The sequence below is a fragment of the Carlito syrichta genome, unplaced genomic scaffold (genome assembly GCF_000164805.1).
Source record: "Carlito syrichta isolate Samal-C Ts95f unplaced genomic scaffold, Tarsius_syrichta-2.0.1 Scaffold314127, whole genome shotgun sequence".
NCBI lineage: Eukaryota > Metazoa > Chordata > Mammalia > Primates > Tarsiidae > Carlito > Carlito syrichta.
In genome coordinates, this window is record NW_007258223.1 from 330,901 (window position 1) to 344,359 (window position 13,459).

The window sequence follows — 13,459 nt, forward strand, 5'->3', positions numbered from 1 at the left end:
ACACAAACTATGTATTAAATATTTGCTGAATGCATGCTACAGCAAAAATTAAGAATGCATAAAAACAATACTTACCACAGTAGGTTGTTAGAATTAATGAGAATTCATTTAAAATATCTAACAAACACTTGGCATACAGCAAGAACTCAAAAAATGTTAACCATTATCATCTCAAGAGGAAAAGTACTGACCTACATTCCTAATTACTGAAATTACATTAATCTCACTTAGAAAACAATTTGAACTACACACTTAAAAATAATTAAGATGTAAATTTTATGTTACATGCTTTTTAGCCACCATTTTTTTTTTTTTAAAGAGGAAGCAACTCTTAGGCGACAATACTTCATTAATTTAACAATCATAATCCCATCTGCTATATATTATGCCTCATTTTAGTATAAGAAAACAAGTTCAGGGTACTACTCTGCCTGGATGTCACCCAGCTAATGACAGAGACTGGATTTAATACTACTAAGTTTGTCAGAGGGCAGAGCCCTTTAAGCTAATATTGCCTCTCTAGAAATGATGAAATAATACAAACTATTAAATGCTGAACAACAAAAATAACTATATCGTACACACAATAGACATTACCTAGAACAGTCAAGATTTTTCTTCTTAGTCAGATCTGCCTTGTCACTTTGCAATGGCTCATTCTGAGAACAACTGGAGATTTTGCCTTGGCCAATAGCATCTTCAGAACCTTTAGCACTGGAAAACTTTTGTAATCTTGAGCTGCCTTGAGTTGCTGCTTTCTGTCTTTTAACTGGAATCTTTTTTTGCCCAATAATCTTAGATGACTGATTTGTTTTCTTAGCAGGTTTTTGCCTACTGTTGAGATGCACTGATGACTCATTTCTTATTTGAGAAGAACCGTTATAAACATGACCTGAAGGAGTCAATGATAAAATTAGCATAATGTTTGTCAGATGAAGTGGTTCACTGATAAAACAACACTCTTTGTGTTTACTTATAAACACATAAACACACATCAATCTCATAGGCTAAATTCAATTCTTTAAGCAATGCAACTTTTCAATTTATAAATACATGCACCAGATCCTTTAAATTTGTTAATACCTTCCAAAACCACTCTCTGGTTCTGCCCACTACTCTCCTGGCCATTCTTACCTGGGATTCCCCAAAGTTACAGCTTCAGTTTTTCACTCCATATAATTTCTCTGAAGAATATCTACCTACAGTTTTAATTACTATCTATGAGTATATGCTGACACTTATTATATTCACCTACCACTCTCCCCTATCCATCCAGATGCCTAAATCAGAAATGAGACATCCAAGACGCCTGTTCCTATCCACCAACAATCCCTAAATCCTATCAGTCCTACTTTCTTAATGCCTCTCTCAAACCTGCTTCTTTAAAGTTCTCTTGCCTGTCATTTCCAGAGGCCCTCATCATTTTGTATCGGATTATTAAAGTAGTCTCTTAACTAATGTCTCTCTTGCCTTGTTGTTCTTCAATCCATTTGTCACACTGCTGCTAGAATTATCTTTGGAAACCAAAAATTGGATCATTACTGTCCTGCTTAAAATCTTTTATCAATCATAGCTTCAGCATTAAGTCCAAATATTTTCAATATCAATTTATATCTACATCCAGAGTTTGCTCATATCATTAACCACAATTCTCAACACTCCCCAAACAACCAAACACTAAAAATCCCAGCAGTACTAAACTATCTGCAGTTTCTCTATGAAGCACTGGTTCTCAAAAGGTGGTCCCCAGATCAGTAAAAATCAGCAACATCTGGGAATGTTTGAAATGTAAATTCTCAGGCCTCACCTCAGAACGAATGAATCAGGGTAGGGCCCAGTAACCTGCGTTTTAACAAGCCCTCCAGATAATTCTGAGGCACACAAAATAAAAAAATAATAAAGAGAATGTCAAGCTCTCAGTGCCAGATCTCTGCACATGCTACTTCTGCTTGAAATGTTCCATTCTTTCTTCTTATTCTACCCAAATACTTCGCTAACTCCTAATTCATAATACGGGAAATGTTTCCTAATTCCCAGGTCTTAAGGTAGCTCTTTCTCAACTCTTTGATAATGATTATCACACATCTGTTACTTATCTCTAGCACTCTCCTCCAGGAAAAGGACAAATTCAGTGAGGCCAAGAAATTGATCAGTGTTCCAGCTATCTTCATATTTCCAATACCGTAACACATCAGAAGCAGAACTGTGGTGAAGCAAGAGTAGCCTTGAGTGGAAAATTTAAGAAGGTGCTCACTTTCAGGATAGTGCTAATATAGAGCCTGAACTCACACAACCCTGACACCAATTGCCTTAAATTTTCCACTCTAGTCCAGGTGTCGTGGTTCACATTTATAGTCCCAGCACTTTGGGAGGCCAAGGCAGGAGAACTGCTTGAGCTCAGGAGTTCAAGACCAGCCGAAACAAAGCCAGACCTCGTATCTACAAAAAAAATTTTTTAAATTAGTAGGGCGTGGTGGCATGGATCTGTAGTTCCAGCTACTCCAGAGGTTGAGGCAAAAGGACCCCTTGAGCCCAGGAATTTGACGCTAGGGTGAACCGTGATCATGCCACGGTACTCCAGCCTGGGTGACAAAGTGTGATCCCAACTCAAAAAAAAAAGATTTTTTTTTCCTACTCTAGTGCCTCACTTGCCTTACCCTAGTCCTGGTCCTACCTTACATCATTCCTGCCTCACAGCAAGTAATAAATGGGCACCTGTGTCACATGTGTACTATAGGCAGATTGAGGGCAAGTCATATTGTATTTCTGGACTTCAGACTTCAGATTTTTTTCTATCAGATGAAAGAATTTGAACTACATGAACTATCAGTATTCCTCCACTTTTTTTGACTCCCGGCTTCATCAGAAACCCAACATCTACTTTATGGTTGTTACATAAGTCTTTTTTTATAAATTTCAGAGATCTAGCACATCTATCCAAGCTCTGTAAGGTTTTTATTTGCCCATATATTTACACACTCCTTTACCATAGTACTAAAGCATTTCAGGCAACCTGGGGCAAAAAAAAAAAAAAGTTAATAGCAGTAACAGTAGTATTTAACATTTCAATACTAACTACTATGTTAACTGCTCTTAATCCTTATAAAAACTCAGTGAGGTAGAGGCATTATTAATATATTTTAGAGTGAAAACTGAACAAAGCAATCTACCCAAGTGGAAGAGTCAATTTGAACTCAGATCTGACTCCAAAATCCAAGGAGGGCTGCAGCAAAATAAATACTTGCTGCTATCAATCAAGGATCTCGAGGATTCAATAATTCACAGCAACAAGGCTTCACAGATGTAGTGCCATACTTGTACTAGTCTTTTACTTGTTGATCTAAATGCCCCAATCAACAATATCTGCATATGCAAATATTACCTTATAATCTACCATTCTTTTCAGGATTACTGCCCTTAAAAAAGTGGCAATTTTTCCAAAACAATAAATGTTTCATATTGTGCAGACAGAAGTTGGCAGAGCAGGTGTGGGCATACTATCCTTAGAAAGGTTGGTTTGCAAAGTTAGCCCTGGAAACTTGACTTGTAGGAGAGTTTGTATTATTTTCTAACTGATAAGCATGCCTAAACTGCTTATACAAAAAAATAAGGTTTATGCTGAGTACTCGCTTTTCCTCAGGGATTCTGAAATTTTAGTACTTGCCAGGCAGGGGATACCTATGTGCCTACCCCTAGTACAAATTCTGGGCATAACATTTCTAATGAGCTTCCCTGTAGACATTCCACCTATTTGTCCAACACGTGGCTGGAGGAATGAAGTGAATTCACTGGGAGAGCACTCTTGAAGCCTATGATGATCTCCTACAGATTTAGCTCAGTTACTTTTTCTCTACTAACTCTGCTTTGTATCCTTTCACAGTAATTAATAATAACCATAGTAAAACTATATGCCAAGACCTCCAAATTACCAAATTACTAAATTACTTACCTTTTTACGTGTATAGATTATAAACTACTGAGTAACAAGAAGCTCATCTTATTTATTTTTGTATCACCCACAGCCAAGATATTCAAAGAGTAGGATTAACAAATGCTTGACTACATTCACTGATTTCCACATAGGTCAAAAAAACTTGCAAGATTTAAGTGAAGTCCATAATGATAAAGGTCTTTTTTGTTTTTTATTTATTTTACTTAGAGACAGGGGCTCACTATATTGACCAGGCTTGTCTCAAATTCCTGGTCTCAAGCAATCCGCCTGTCTCAGCCTCCCTTGAAACTGGGATTATGGGCATAAATCACTTTGTCCAGCTGATACAGGTGTTTTTAGTAGACTGCCTCTTCCTCAATACCACACACAGCAAAACTTGAATCCACAGTTCTCTGCACACCTGCTCAGGTCTAATCCCATTATGGCTTTCACATGATTCACAGTTGCCACGGAAATTCAAGCCTCCCAGGATAGTTCTCAGATCAGGACTCATTTTGACAGAATTGTAAAATTCCCTAATCTGACTTTTCTACCCTTCCCTGACCTCTCCAAATCAATGATTCTTAACCCTGGATGCACAACAGAATTACTGGAAGAGATGTAAAATGTACACTCCATGAAAGCAGGAACTTTTGGTTTTTGACTTTGTTTTTCCATATCTGTATTCCTATACATAGAATACTATATATGTTAAAGCATCAAGGAATCTCTTTATAATTTAATACTTTTTTTGATGATCCAATATAATTTGATCCTCATGAGATTCTCTCCGGATAATGGAAATATAAACCAAATATAAAGCCTCTTATAGAATAAATTTTTGGAGAGAATAAACATAATTTAAATAAAAATACTTACTCTCCTCTGATTTTACCACCCACCAATTAGATGGACGCCTAGAAATTCTTCGACTTCTTGTGATAGTCGAAGTCACTTCTTCAGGTACAAATTTGTTTTTCTTGGACTCACTGGAAAAACACTTCTTCTTAAGTTCTTCCTTACCTTTTCTGGTGCTACCTTTCTTGCTTCCTAAATCATAGAAACAATTTACAATTTAATGAGCTAGAGTTTTCAGAAAACCACAAGATTAAAAAAAAAAGTTTAAAAAAATCTCAATTATAGGAACTTCTTAAATTCATCATGTGGCCATCTTTTCATCTCTATTTTTTAAAATTCACATGTCCTCAATAAAATATCTAACTTTGTCAATTACATGTGACACTGAAGCAAACACGACCTTTCTACTCAACACAAACTTTTCACACTGCTTGTAACTCTCATATATATCCTAACTGAAAAAAAAGTATCTTTTGAAATAGAAAAACATATATGGTTCCTTCCTACTACTTACCAATATCCCAAGTAAAAATTGGTAATCACTGCTTTTCTAGGTTGAAACAATAATTTTTTCAAAGAGATTCAAAGTATGATTAGGTTATAAACCCTTGAACTAGGTAGATTAACCAGGTTCAATCAACCTAGTTACATGTGTCCTTAGAAGCTGTAGTAGGAAAGAGATGGGATGATGGATGAAGAAGCCAGAGAAATATGAAATGTAAGACTGGCATTGGTGGTTTTGAAGATGGAGAAGTAGGGCTTTGAGTCAAGGACTATAATTGACATCAATAGTCTGACACCTACTATATCAGGCAATATAAAGTCTATGGTATAGACGATACCAAAAACAAAGCCAAAATAACTTGAGTAATTCAGTGATTATATTAAAGTACAATTTGTTTTTATAAAAGCCATCTTAAAATATTTTGATTTAATATACTCTTTCTTCACTCTCTATTAGAAAAATAGTATAATCATCTAGAACCTTCAGGTACATGTGCAATTCTGGTCAAGAGCATTTTCGGTTAGTTAATAGTATTTCCTTGTGAGAATCAAGAACATTTTTACTTATTGTAAAACTTCTCATTAGAGATGAAAGAATATGTGCTCTCTGGCAGGAAAGATACCGGACCAGAACTTCCAAAGAATGTTATTTTCTACCTTATAGGATTGTCAATAAAAAATAAATGTTACATTATAATAAAGTGCATAATACATGTGATAAGTGTTTTACATTCTATTAACTATTCTGGAGAAAATTATTTCTATAAGAATAACTACATTTTTTAATCTAAAAAGTGACACAAAGAACATAAATTACCTTTTCTTCATGACTCAGCATCTTCACTACAAACCCCAATCACTATAAAACGATAATATAAGGGGAGTGGCCACACTCCCAGGTTTCCCAGAGACAATCCCAGTCCTGACATTCTCATTCTCAAAAGGATCCTGACTTGGATGGTAAGCTATCTGGCTATTCAAAGTAGAAACATTCTATTAAGATATTGGTTAGAAAATTGTTCTCTGTGCCTCCATTTTCATTTTGTGCATGTATGTATATCTATATCTGTTGGACTGCAGACCCCACCAGAATGATCTTGTTAACAATGAAAATGTCTCAGTAATTTTTGTGATTTCAGTACCTAATAGTATGTCTGGCATTTAACAGATTATTTAATAGACAAAGGAATGAATGATTTAAAATGAATGGATTTTTATCTCTGTAAAAAAATAGTCTCACACCATCCTGGGTTTTTCATCAACAATTTATATTTTAATAACCCTAAAGGATTTACAATTCTGCCTTACTTGTATTTTAATAACTAACATGTTTACCAGCCTTTTCCTTTCACTTCTCATCTATCTATGCTACCACTCAGAAGTTAAATAAAAACCAAGGGTGCTAGAATTGAATTATATATAAAATAAAAAGATTCTAGAAAAGAGTCTGTAGACTTTTGAGGCTCTTCGTAGATTTAGTTTTACTTTGCACACTTCCCAAGCTAAGCAGGAATTTAAAAAAGCAAAAAATGGTAGAATAATGTTCACAGTTATACTTAATATAAGCACTTACCCACAGAGGGCATCTGTTTGTTGGCAATAGTATCATTTCTCAACTCTTTACCCTCTTCCATATTTCTGTCTAAATTTCTTTGAAATGTATCTTGAGTAATATGTGACATATTTGTATTTTCACCTTTAGACTGTCCCACAGAAAGCTGTTTTTCAACTACGTTGGTCTTAAATTTTCTTCTCTGGTTTTGTTTCACAGTCCTTTTGCTTCCAGACAATTTTGCTGCATTATCAGAATACATTTTGTATTTTGTAGCTCTACAGTCATCTTCCACTTCATCTGTCAAAGCACAACTTGTACTCAGTTTGTTTTTATCAGAGGGCTGAGATTTCTCTACTGGGTGAGGTTTACGGGAATGTGTGTCACTTGCCAAAGTCTTAGGTGATGCATGGTGATGTTTTTCTTGTGACTTTTTATCTTGAAGGAGTGCAGTGCTCTCAGCAGAGGATACAGTGTGTTGTTTCACATGCCCAGTCTTTCTTGGTATGGCAATCCAAGATCGACTGGAAAAACTTCTATCTGACTCATCAATTACAAATTCATCCTCTATGGACTTCATATTACTTGAAGGAGACGAATTAAGTGGAGCAGCCGCTGTATGCCTAACAATGGGACTAAAACAGGATGTTACTTTGAAAACTCAAAAAGATGAAACTTTTATCTTTGTTTAGTCAACAGGCCTTTTTTTAGGCCTCCAAAAGTGCTGGGATTACAGGGTATGAGCCACTGCACATAGCCCATTTTCACATATACTCATATTATAATCACAGTATAGAAATAAATGGAGTATATCTAGAAAGGTAGCACAAGCACAAAAGAAATCTAACATCATACAAACAAAAAAACTACAAGTCAACTCTCATTACAAAACATACAATGCCACAGAATCTGTTATAATGAGGTCAAATAATGTTTCCCAACTCTCAATCTCTTTCTCCATACCCCTAGAGCAAAATGAATATATTTTATTAAAGGTCAGAAAGCCAATATTCTGAATATTATCATTACTTCCCACATATAGTGTGGTGAAAAAAAAGAGTAAAATTATAGAGATGAGATCTCTCCACGTTGCCCAAGCTGGTCTCGAACCCTGGGCTCAGGCAATCCTCTTGCCTCTGCCTCCCAAAGTGCTGGTATTACAGGTGTGAGCCACCATGCCCAGTCAGAAATATACTGTCTTCTAACAGGTAGGGTTTCACAAATTTATACAATTAGAAACTCTATAAAAAGTAATGAATAATAAAGTCATCATGACAAATGCTTAGTAGAAATAGTTGTAACACTGAAAGAATTAGCTCAACTGTTACCAATAAGTAAATCTGCTTTACTGTATATTATTTATAATACCTATTAGTTCTTGCTATAGAAAGAAGTAATGTTAGGAATTTAAAATTAAAATTTTTAAATCAAGCCTTCCCATACTAGCCAACAAAAACTCTTAAAGTCTGTGCCTCTTCTACTTCAATCAGTTATTCAAGGAAATAACCATGACACTTAAAGTTTCCAATAGGTAAAGTTTTTTTTTTTTCCCCTAGCTAGATAGAAAAAAAAAAAAAAATCAAAACAAACTTTATGGCACTTGAGCTGGATCTTCAAGGATAGAAAAGATCTGGTCATGAGAAAATGCAAGAAAGACTATCAGAAGGAAGAGCATAAGCAAAAGTAATGACGCTAGAATGCAGCAACAGGAATAGTGAGTAGTTATATTAGGCTGCAGCATTTAAATATAAAATTAACTTTACTCACTAATTATCAAAAAGCATTAAAGAAAATACATGATCACATTTTCAGACATGATATAGTCAGTCAACAAATACATTTGTCTTAGATGCTGGGGACAACAACCATACAGGGGAAAAATATTTATGTAAAAGAATAACTGAGAAATCAACTATGGTAACAAAGACTGAAAAAAAGAGAAATTTCATTCATTCATTCAATATGTTTTTAAGAAAGCTTCCTAATATGTTTTCACTAATACTCTGAAAGCACAGGAAATATAAAAGAAACTCTAAACTCCTGGAAAGGAGGACTTATAGCTTAATCTACTTAAAAAGACATATATAAAATAATAAAACTGGCTGGACCCAACACTTTGGGATGCTGAAGTGATAGGATCACCTGAGGCCAGAAGCTCAAGACCAGCCTGGGTTACACAGCAAGACCTCATCTCTATAAAAATTCAAAACATTAACCAGGCATGGTAGCATGCACCTGCAGTCCTAGCTACTTGGAAGGGTGAGGTGGGGAGGTCCAGGCTGCAGTAAGCTGTGATCGTGCTACTGGTACTACAGCCTGGGCAACAGAGTGAGACCTGCCTTGGGGTAGGGGGTGGGGGCAAAATGTGTGTGTGTGTGTGTGTGTGTGTGTGTGTGTGTGTAAATATATATATATATATATTCACATACATAAACACATATATATATTCACATATATATGTGCGTATATATATATATATATATAATAGTGAAACTATTATATAAGGCAAGAAGCTATTTTAAAACACTGAAACTTAGAAAAACCTAGAAGCCTAGCAAGTACCCTAAAAGAAAATAAAGATTGGCAGATGACAAAGGAAAAAGGTATGCCAAAGCAAGACAACTGCAAACATGTGCGATCAAGTGGGTAGATACAGTCAACTACGGAGAGTAAAGGTCTTAATACCAGTTAATGAATCTCAAGTTTATTCTATAGACCAGTGGTTCTCCACCCTGACAGCCAATAATTCTAGATAACTCTAATGTACACCCAGGGTTGAAAATCACTGTATAGACATTGTAGAACCAATAAAGGTTTATAAGTAGGCAGGAACACATTAACATTTGTTTTAGAATGACTATTCTTTTATTGGCAAAATCAGAAGAAATAGAAAAAAGATTTAAAACCTATGACAGTGACAGAAGCCATCCTTAAAAGATTCTTTCTAAATATTGCACTACCTTCATTCTTTAATATCATACACACAAACTAGAAAGCACTGATGAACAGAAACAATGAAAACTAAATAAATTCATTTTCTTTCACATCTAATTTAGTATCTATTAAAGGATAGCTTTGGGGGTGATTTACTGATAAGAAGCTACCTTTCCTTAGGGTGAGGCAAAATCTCAACTAAAATTTGCATAAAAAGATTTATATTTAAGTTAAATAACAATAGGAATCCTTAAGATACAGTTCACAGAATGTTAAAAAAAAGTCTCAAAGAACAGTTTCTTAACTCACCTGGATTCACCTTTTCTTTTTACTGTTTCTAAAAATAATGTTGAAAAACTCTTTCTAGCTTGTGGTCGAATTTCATATTCCGAATCTTGCATTCTTTTCTGAGATGTTCCTGATAGTTTCCTTTCTTGCTGTCCTTCTGATATATTATCCTCTTCTTCTGATACTTCATTTTCTATTTCTACTTTCCCCAAAATAACTTTATCTTCAAAGTTTAACCTAAAAGGGTGAAAAGAGGGCAAACTGAATGCTCCCATAGAACTTCTTGAGTTGCGAGTTTTCCTGAACTCCCTTACAGAGATCACTTAAAAATTTTGTGCTGAGACTTTATTTAAAATTTATAAATAATGCTTTGAAACTCTAAATACACAAGGTAAACTTCTCAGAAAAATTAAATTTTATATTTTTCAATAGAAAAAAAATAAAAGATACAGAAATAAATTATATACCAATAGCCGACATGGGAGCTCACGCCTATAATCCTGGCACTTTGGGGCTGAGGCTGGAAGGTCACTTGAGCCTAGGAGTTCAAGACCTAGATTACACAGTAAGACCTCATCTCTAAAAAAAATTTTTTTTAAATTATATACCAAGAAAATGTATAGATAAGCACTGGTTCACTATGACAGACTAAACTTTGAATTAGCAAAGTCTTAGAAATACTTTCCTTGGCCCCAGGAATCTCACAATACTCTAAACAGAAATTAAATTCATTACAGAGATTTCCAATGTCAAAGGACCTTGACAATCTAACTTTGCTTATTGAAGACCAAAGGTAAAGTCCCAAGAAATGGAACAGTTTATCACAAAGCATCTCAATAATACTTACGCTGTTACCCTAAAAATGAACTTAAACATACCTATACTTGTAATATAAAGGAAATAAAAATTACAAATAATATAAAAGAAATAAAAATTGTCTCTTAGGAACGGATAGAAAACTTACTATTAGGAAAAAAACATATTTTTCCACAGACCATAGAAAAGTTAACCTCCAAACTTCTCTAAAGTACACTTTATAGTCTTCCTTATTAATTATAAACTGAATATATACTAAATATATACTGTTTTTCTCATAACATGTTAATTTCTTTAATCCTTGCTATAAAACTACACAAAATGGCCGAATTAACACTTTTTAATATAAAAGGTAAAATGTTTAAAATGGGATTAACATTATTTAAATGAGAGAATACCTTTTTTTGGTTTTAAGAGAACTCTGCATACTTGAAGACAGCATATTTACTGAATTTCCAAAGGTGTAAGCCTCTCTCTCTTGAGCAATAGGTGGAAGAACATTTTGTGATATAGATGTTTTTGCATCCAAAAGAACAGAAGGCGAGCCAACCGATAAGTAAAATTCTTGTTCAGCTTCTCTGTGATGAACACTGAGTTTTTTACTTGGCTCTTCTTTGGAGTCAGGTTTATTTTTAGAACCAACATCAATTTCCAGAATTTTCTGAATTTCACAGGCCTGAACTAGAAGAAAATTATTTAAAGATATTTGTCAATTAAAAAAAAAACATTAGAATCAAATTTTTTTTAAAACTCAGCAATAATTATTTTTCAGAAGACTCCCAATCATTAAGTTTAGAATCAAAGATCTATTAAGATATACGGTACTTTAAAAGTTCTAATTAACTGAAACATGTATTTGTTTCATGCTATCTGAAGTTCAGAAATGACAGAATCCTCAAACATAGGAAATTCACAAGTTTATTGACATAGTCTTGAGATTTGAATGTCTATTCACAGCTAAAATAACAAAATAATACAGAAAAGTCATGAGATTCTTCTATCTTTAGGATAAATATTAGTAAGCTATGACAGCTAGATGGTCACATATTTATTCATACACACTCACACATATTGATATGACAGATATAAGTGACATGCATGTGTGTATATACACACATAGACCATATGTATATACATGTATATATCGGTCTTTCTATGTATATAGAATGAGAACATATTAACCCTCAATTTTCAAACGTCAAAAAAAAAGGGAGGGGACAGTATTCATACTGATTCATACCCTTAAAAAGCAAAGAGTAAAATTTTGAAATACAACCACAAAGAGCTTTTGATTCTGGAATGAAAATAGCACTTCCCTGCTTCTCTCTCTATATACAACTGAATTCAAAGGAAATTATCCATCAATTAACAATAATAGCACTCAAAAGTTGGAAGGAAGAAGGCAGACCAGTTAAGAAACTCAAGACTTAAGGAACAACAGATAATGTGGTGATTCCTTTGGGTTTTCTTTTTGTCCCCAAAATACTCCTGGACTAGGCACTGGAGAAGCCTGCAGTGTGTATATATATATATATATATATATATATGTGTGTGTGCGTATATATGTGAATACACATACACACGCACACACACACATTTACCCCCCACCCCCAATGGGAAGCACCAATAGGCAAAGGGTAGGAAGGAGGGGAGGGGAGGAGGTCTGCATTATCTGAACAAGGAAATCCAACAGACTTAATGGGGAAAACCTAACAACCCCCATTCCACACCACAGGTTAGGTAGCACTCTGTACTTCTGTCTATAATGACAGAGTAACAAAGCCCTGGGCCATGCTATGGGACTGCAGCAGCTGAGGAGTTCAGACCAACCTAGTTAATGCTACAGCAATCAGGGATAGTAGGTAGTATGACCCACATGCTTCTACATAGTAGTAAAGCCTCTGACCTTGCTCCTCAGCACAAGTCAACATTTTGATCTAGCAGTAGTACTAGGGTACTAGTAGTACTGGGGTATCAGTACCCCAGACCATCCCAATCTCTACTTCACAATCGGGGCACCAGCAGACAGTATAATTTGAAGCAATAATATGAGACTTCAGCATCCCCATCTCCTCCACCCAATAATAAAAGGGGATCCAGGCTCAGCAGCTTCTGGCTTCTGATCAGAATTCCACATAGGTAAATAAGGACATCAGGAAGCTCAGAAAAAGCGCCTTCCATCCACCCCAGGGAGCACAGACAGGAACTGAGCTAGAATCCTAGCAGCATCAGAACATGAAGCAGACAAAAATACCACTATTATTAAAAAATACAAACACAACAATCATTGAAAATAAAGCCCACAAAAGTAGAAAAGAACCTACACATTAAACCAAAACAGGGCAACTATGACAACAAAAGATTTAAATATAATCAAGAATTTTCTAACATAAATCACCAAAGTATCAAGAATACAATCAAAATAAAAAACCAAAAATAAAAAATAAGACAATGTGAGCAAGAAAACATGATCAATAAACACAAATGGATGAATCACATGTTAAAATTATTTCAGAATTTTAAAGCAAACATCATAAAAAAATGCTTTATTCTTTTTTTTTCTTTTTTTTTTTCGA

The 13,459-nt window shown here is 34.7% G+C and overlaps 1 protein-coding gene across 1 annotated transcript in view; it reads right to left on the reverse strand.

Annotated features, from left to right (window-relative positions):
- The window catches only part of CENPC (centromere protein C), a 66,804-nt gene that overhangs the window by 22,769 nt on the left and 30,576 nt on the right, over positions 1 to 13,459 (reverse strand). Inside the window, exons 6-10 of the mRNA XM_021719101.1 lie at positions 11,282 to 11,564; positions 10,089 to 10,304; positions 6,867 to 7,480; positions 4,811 to 4,981; positions 598 to 892 (exon numbers count right to left, since the gene is read on the reverse strand). Coding sequence (XP_021574776.1) covers positions 598 to 892; positions 4,811 to 4,981; positions 6,867 to 7,480; positions 10,089 to 10,304; positions 11,282 to 11,564 — 1,579 coding nt within the window. The remainder of the gene's footprint in view (positions 1 to 597; positions 893 to 4,810; positions 4,982 to 6,866; positions 7,481 to 10,088; positions 10,305 to 11,281; positions 11,565 to 13,459) is intronic.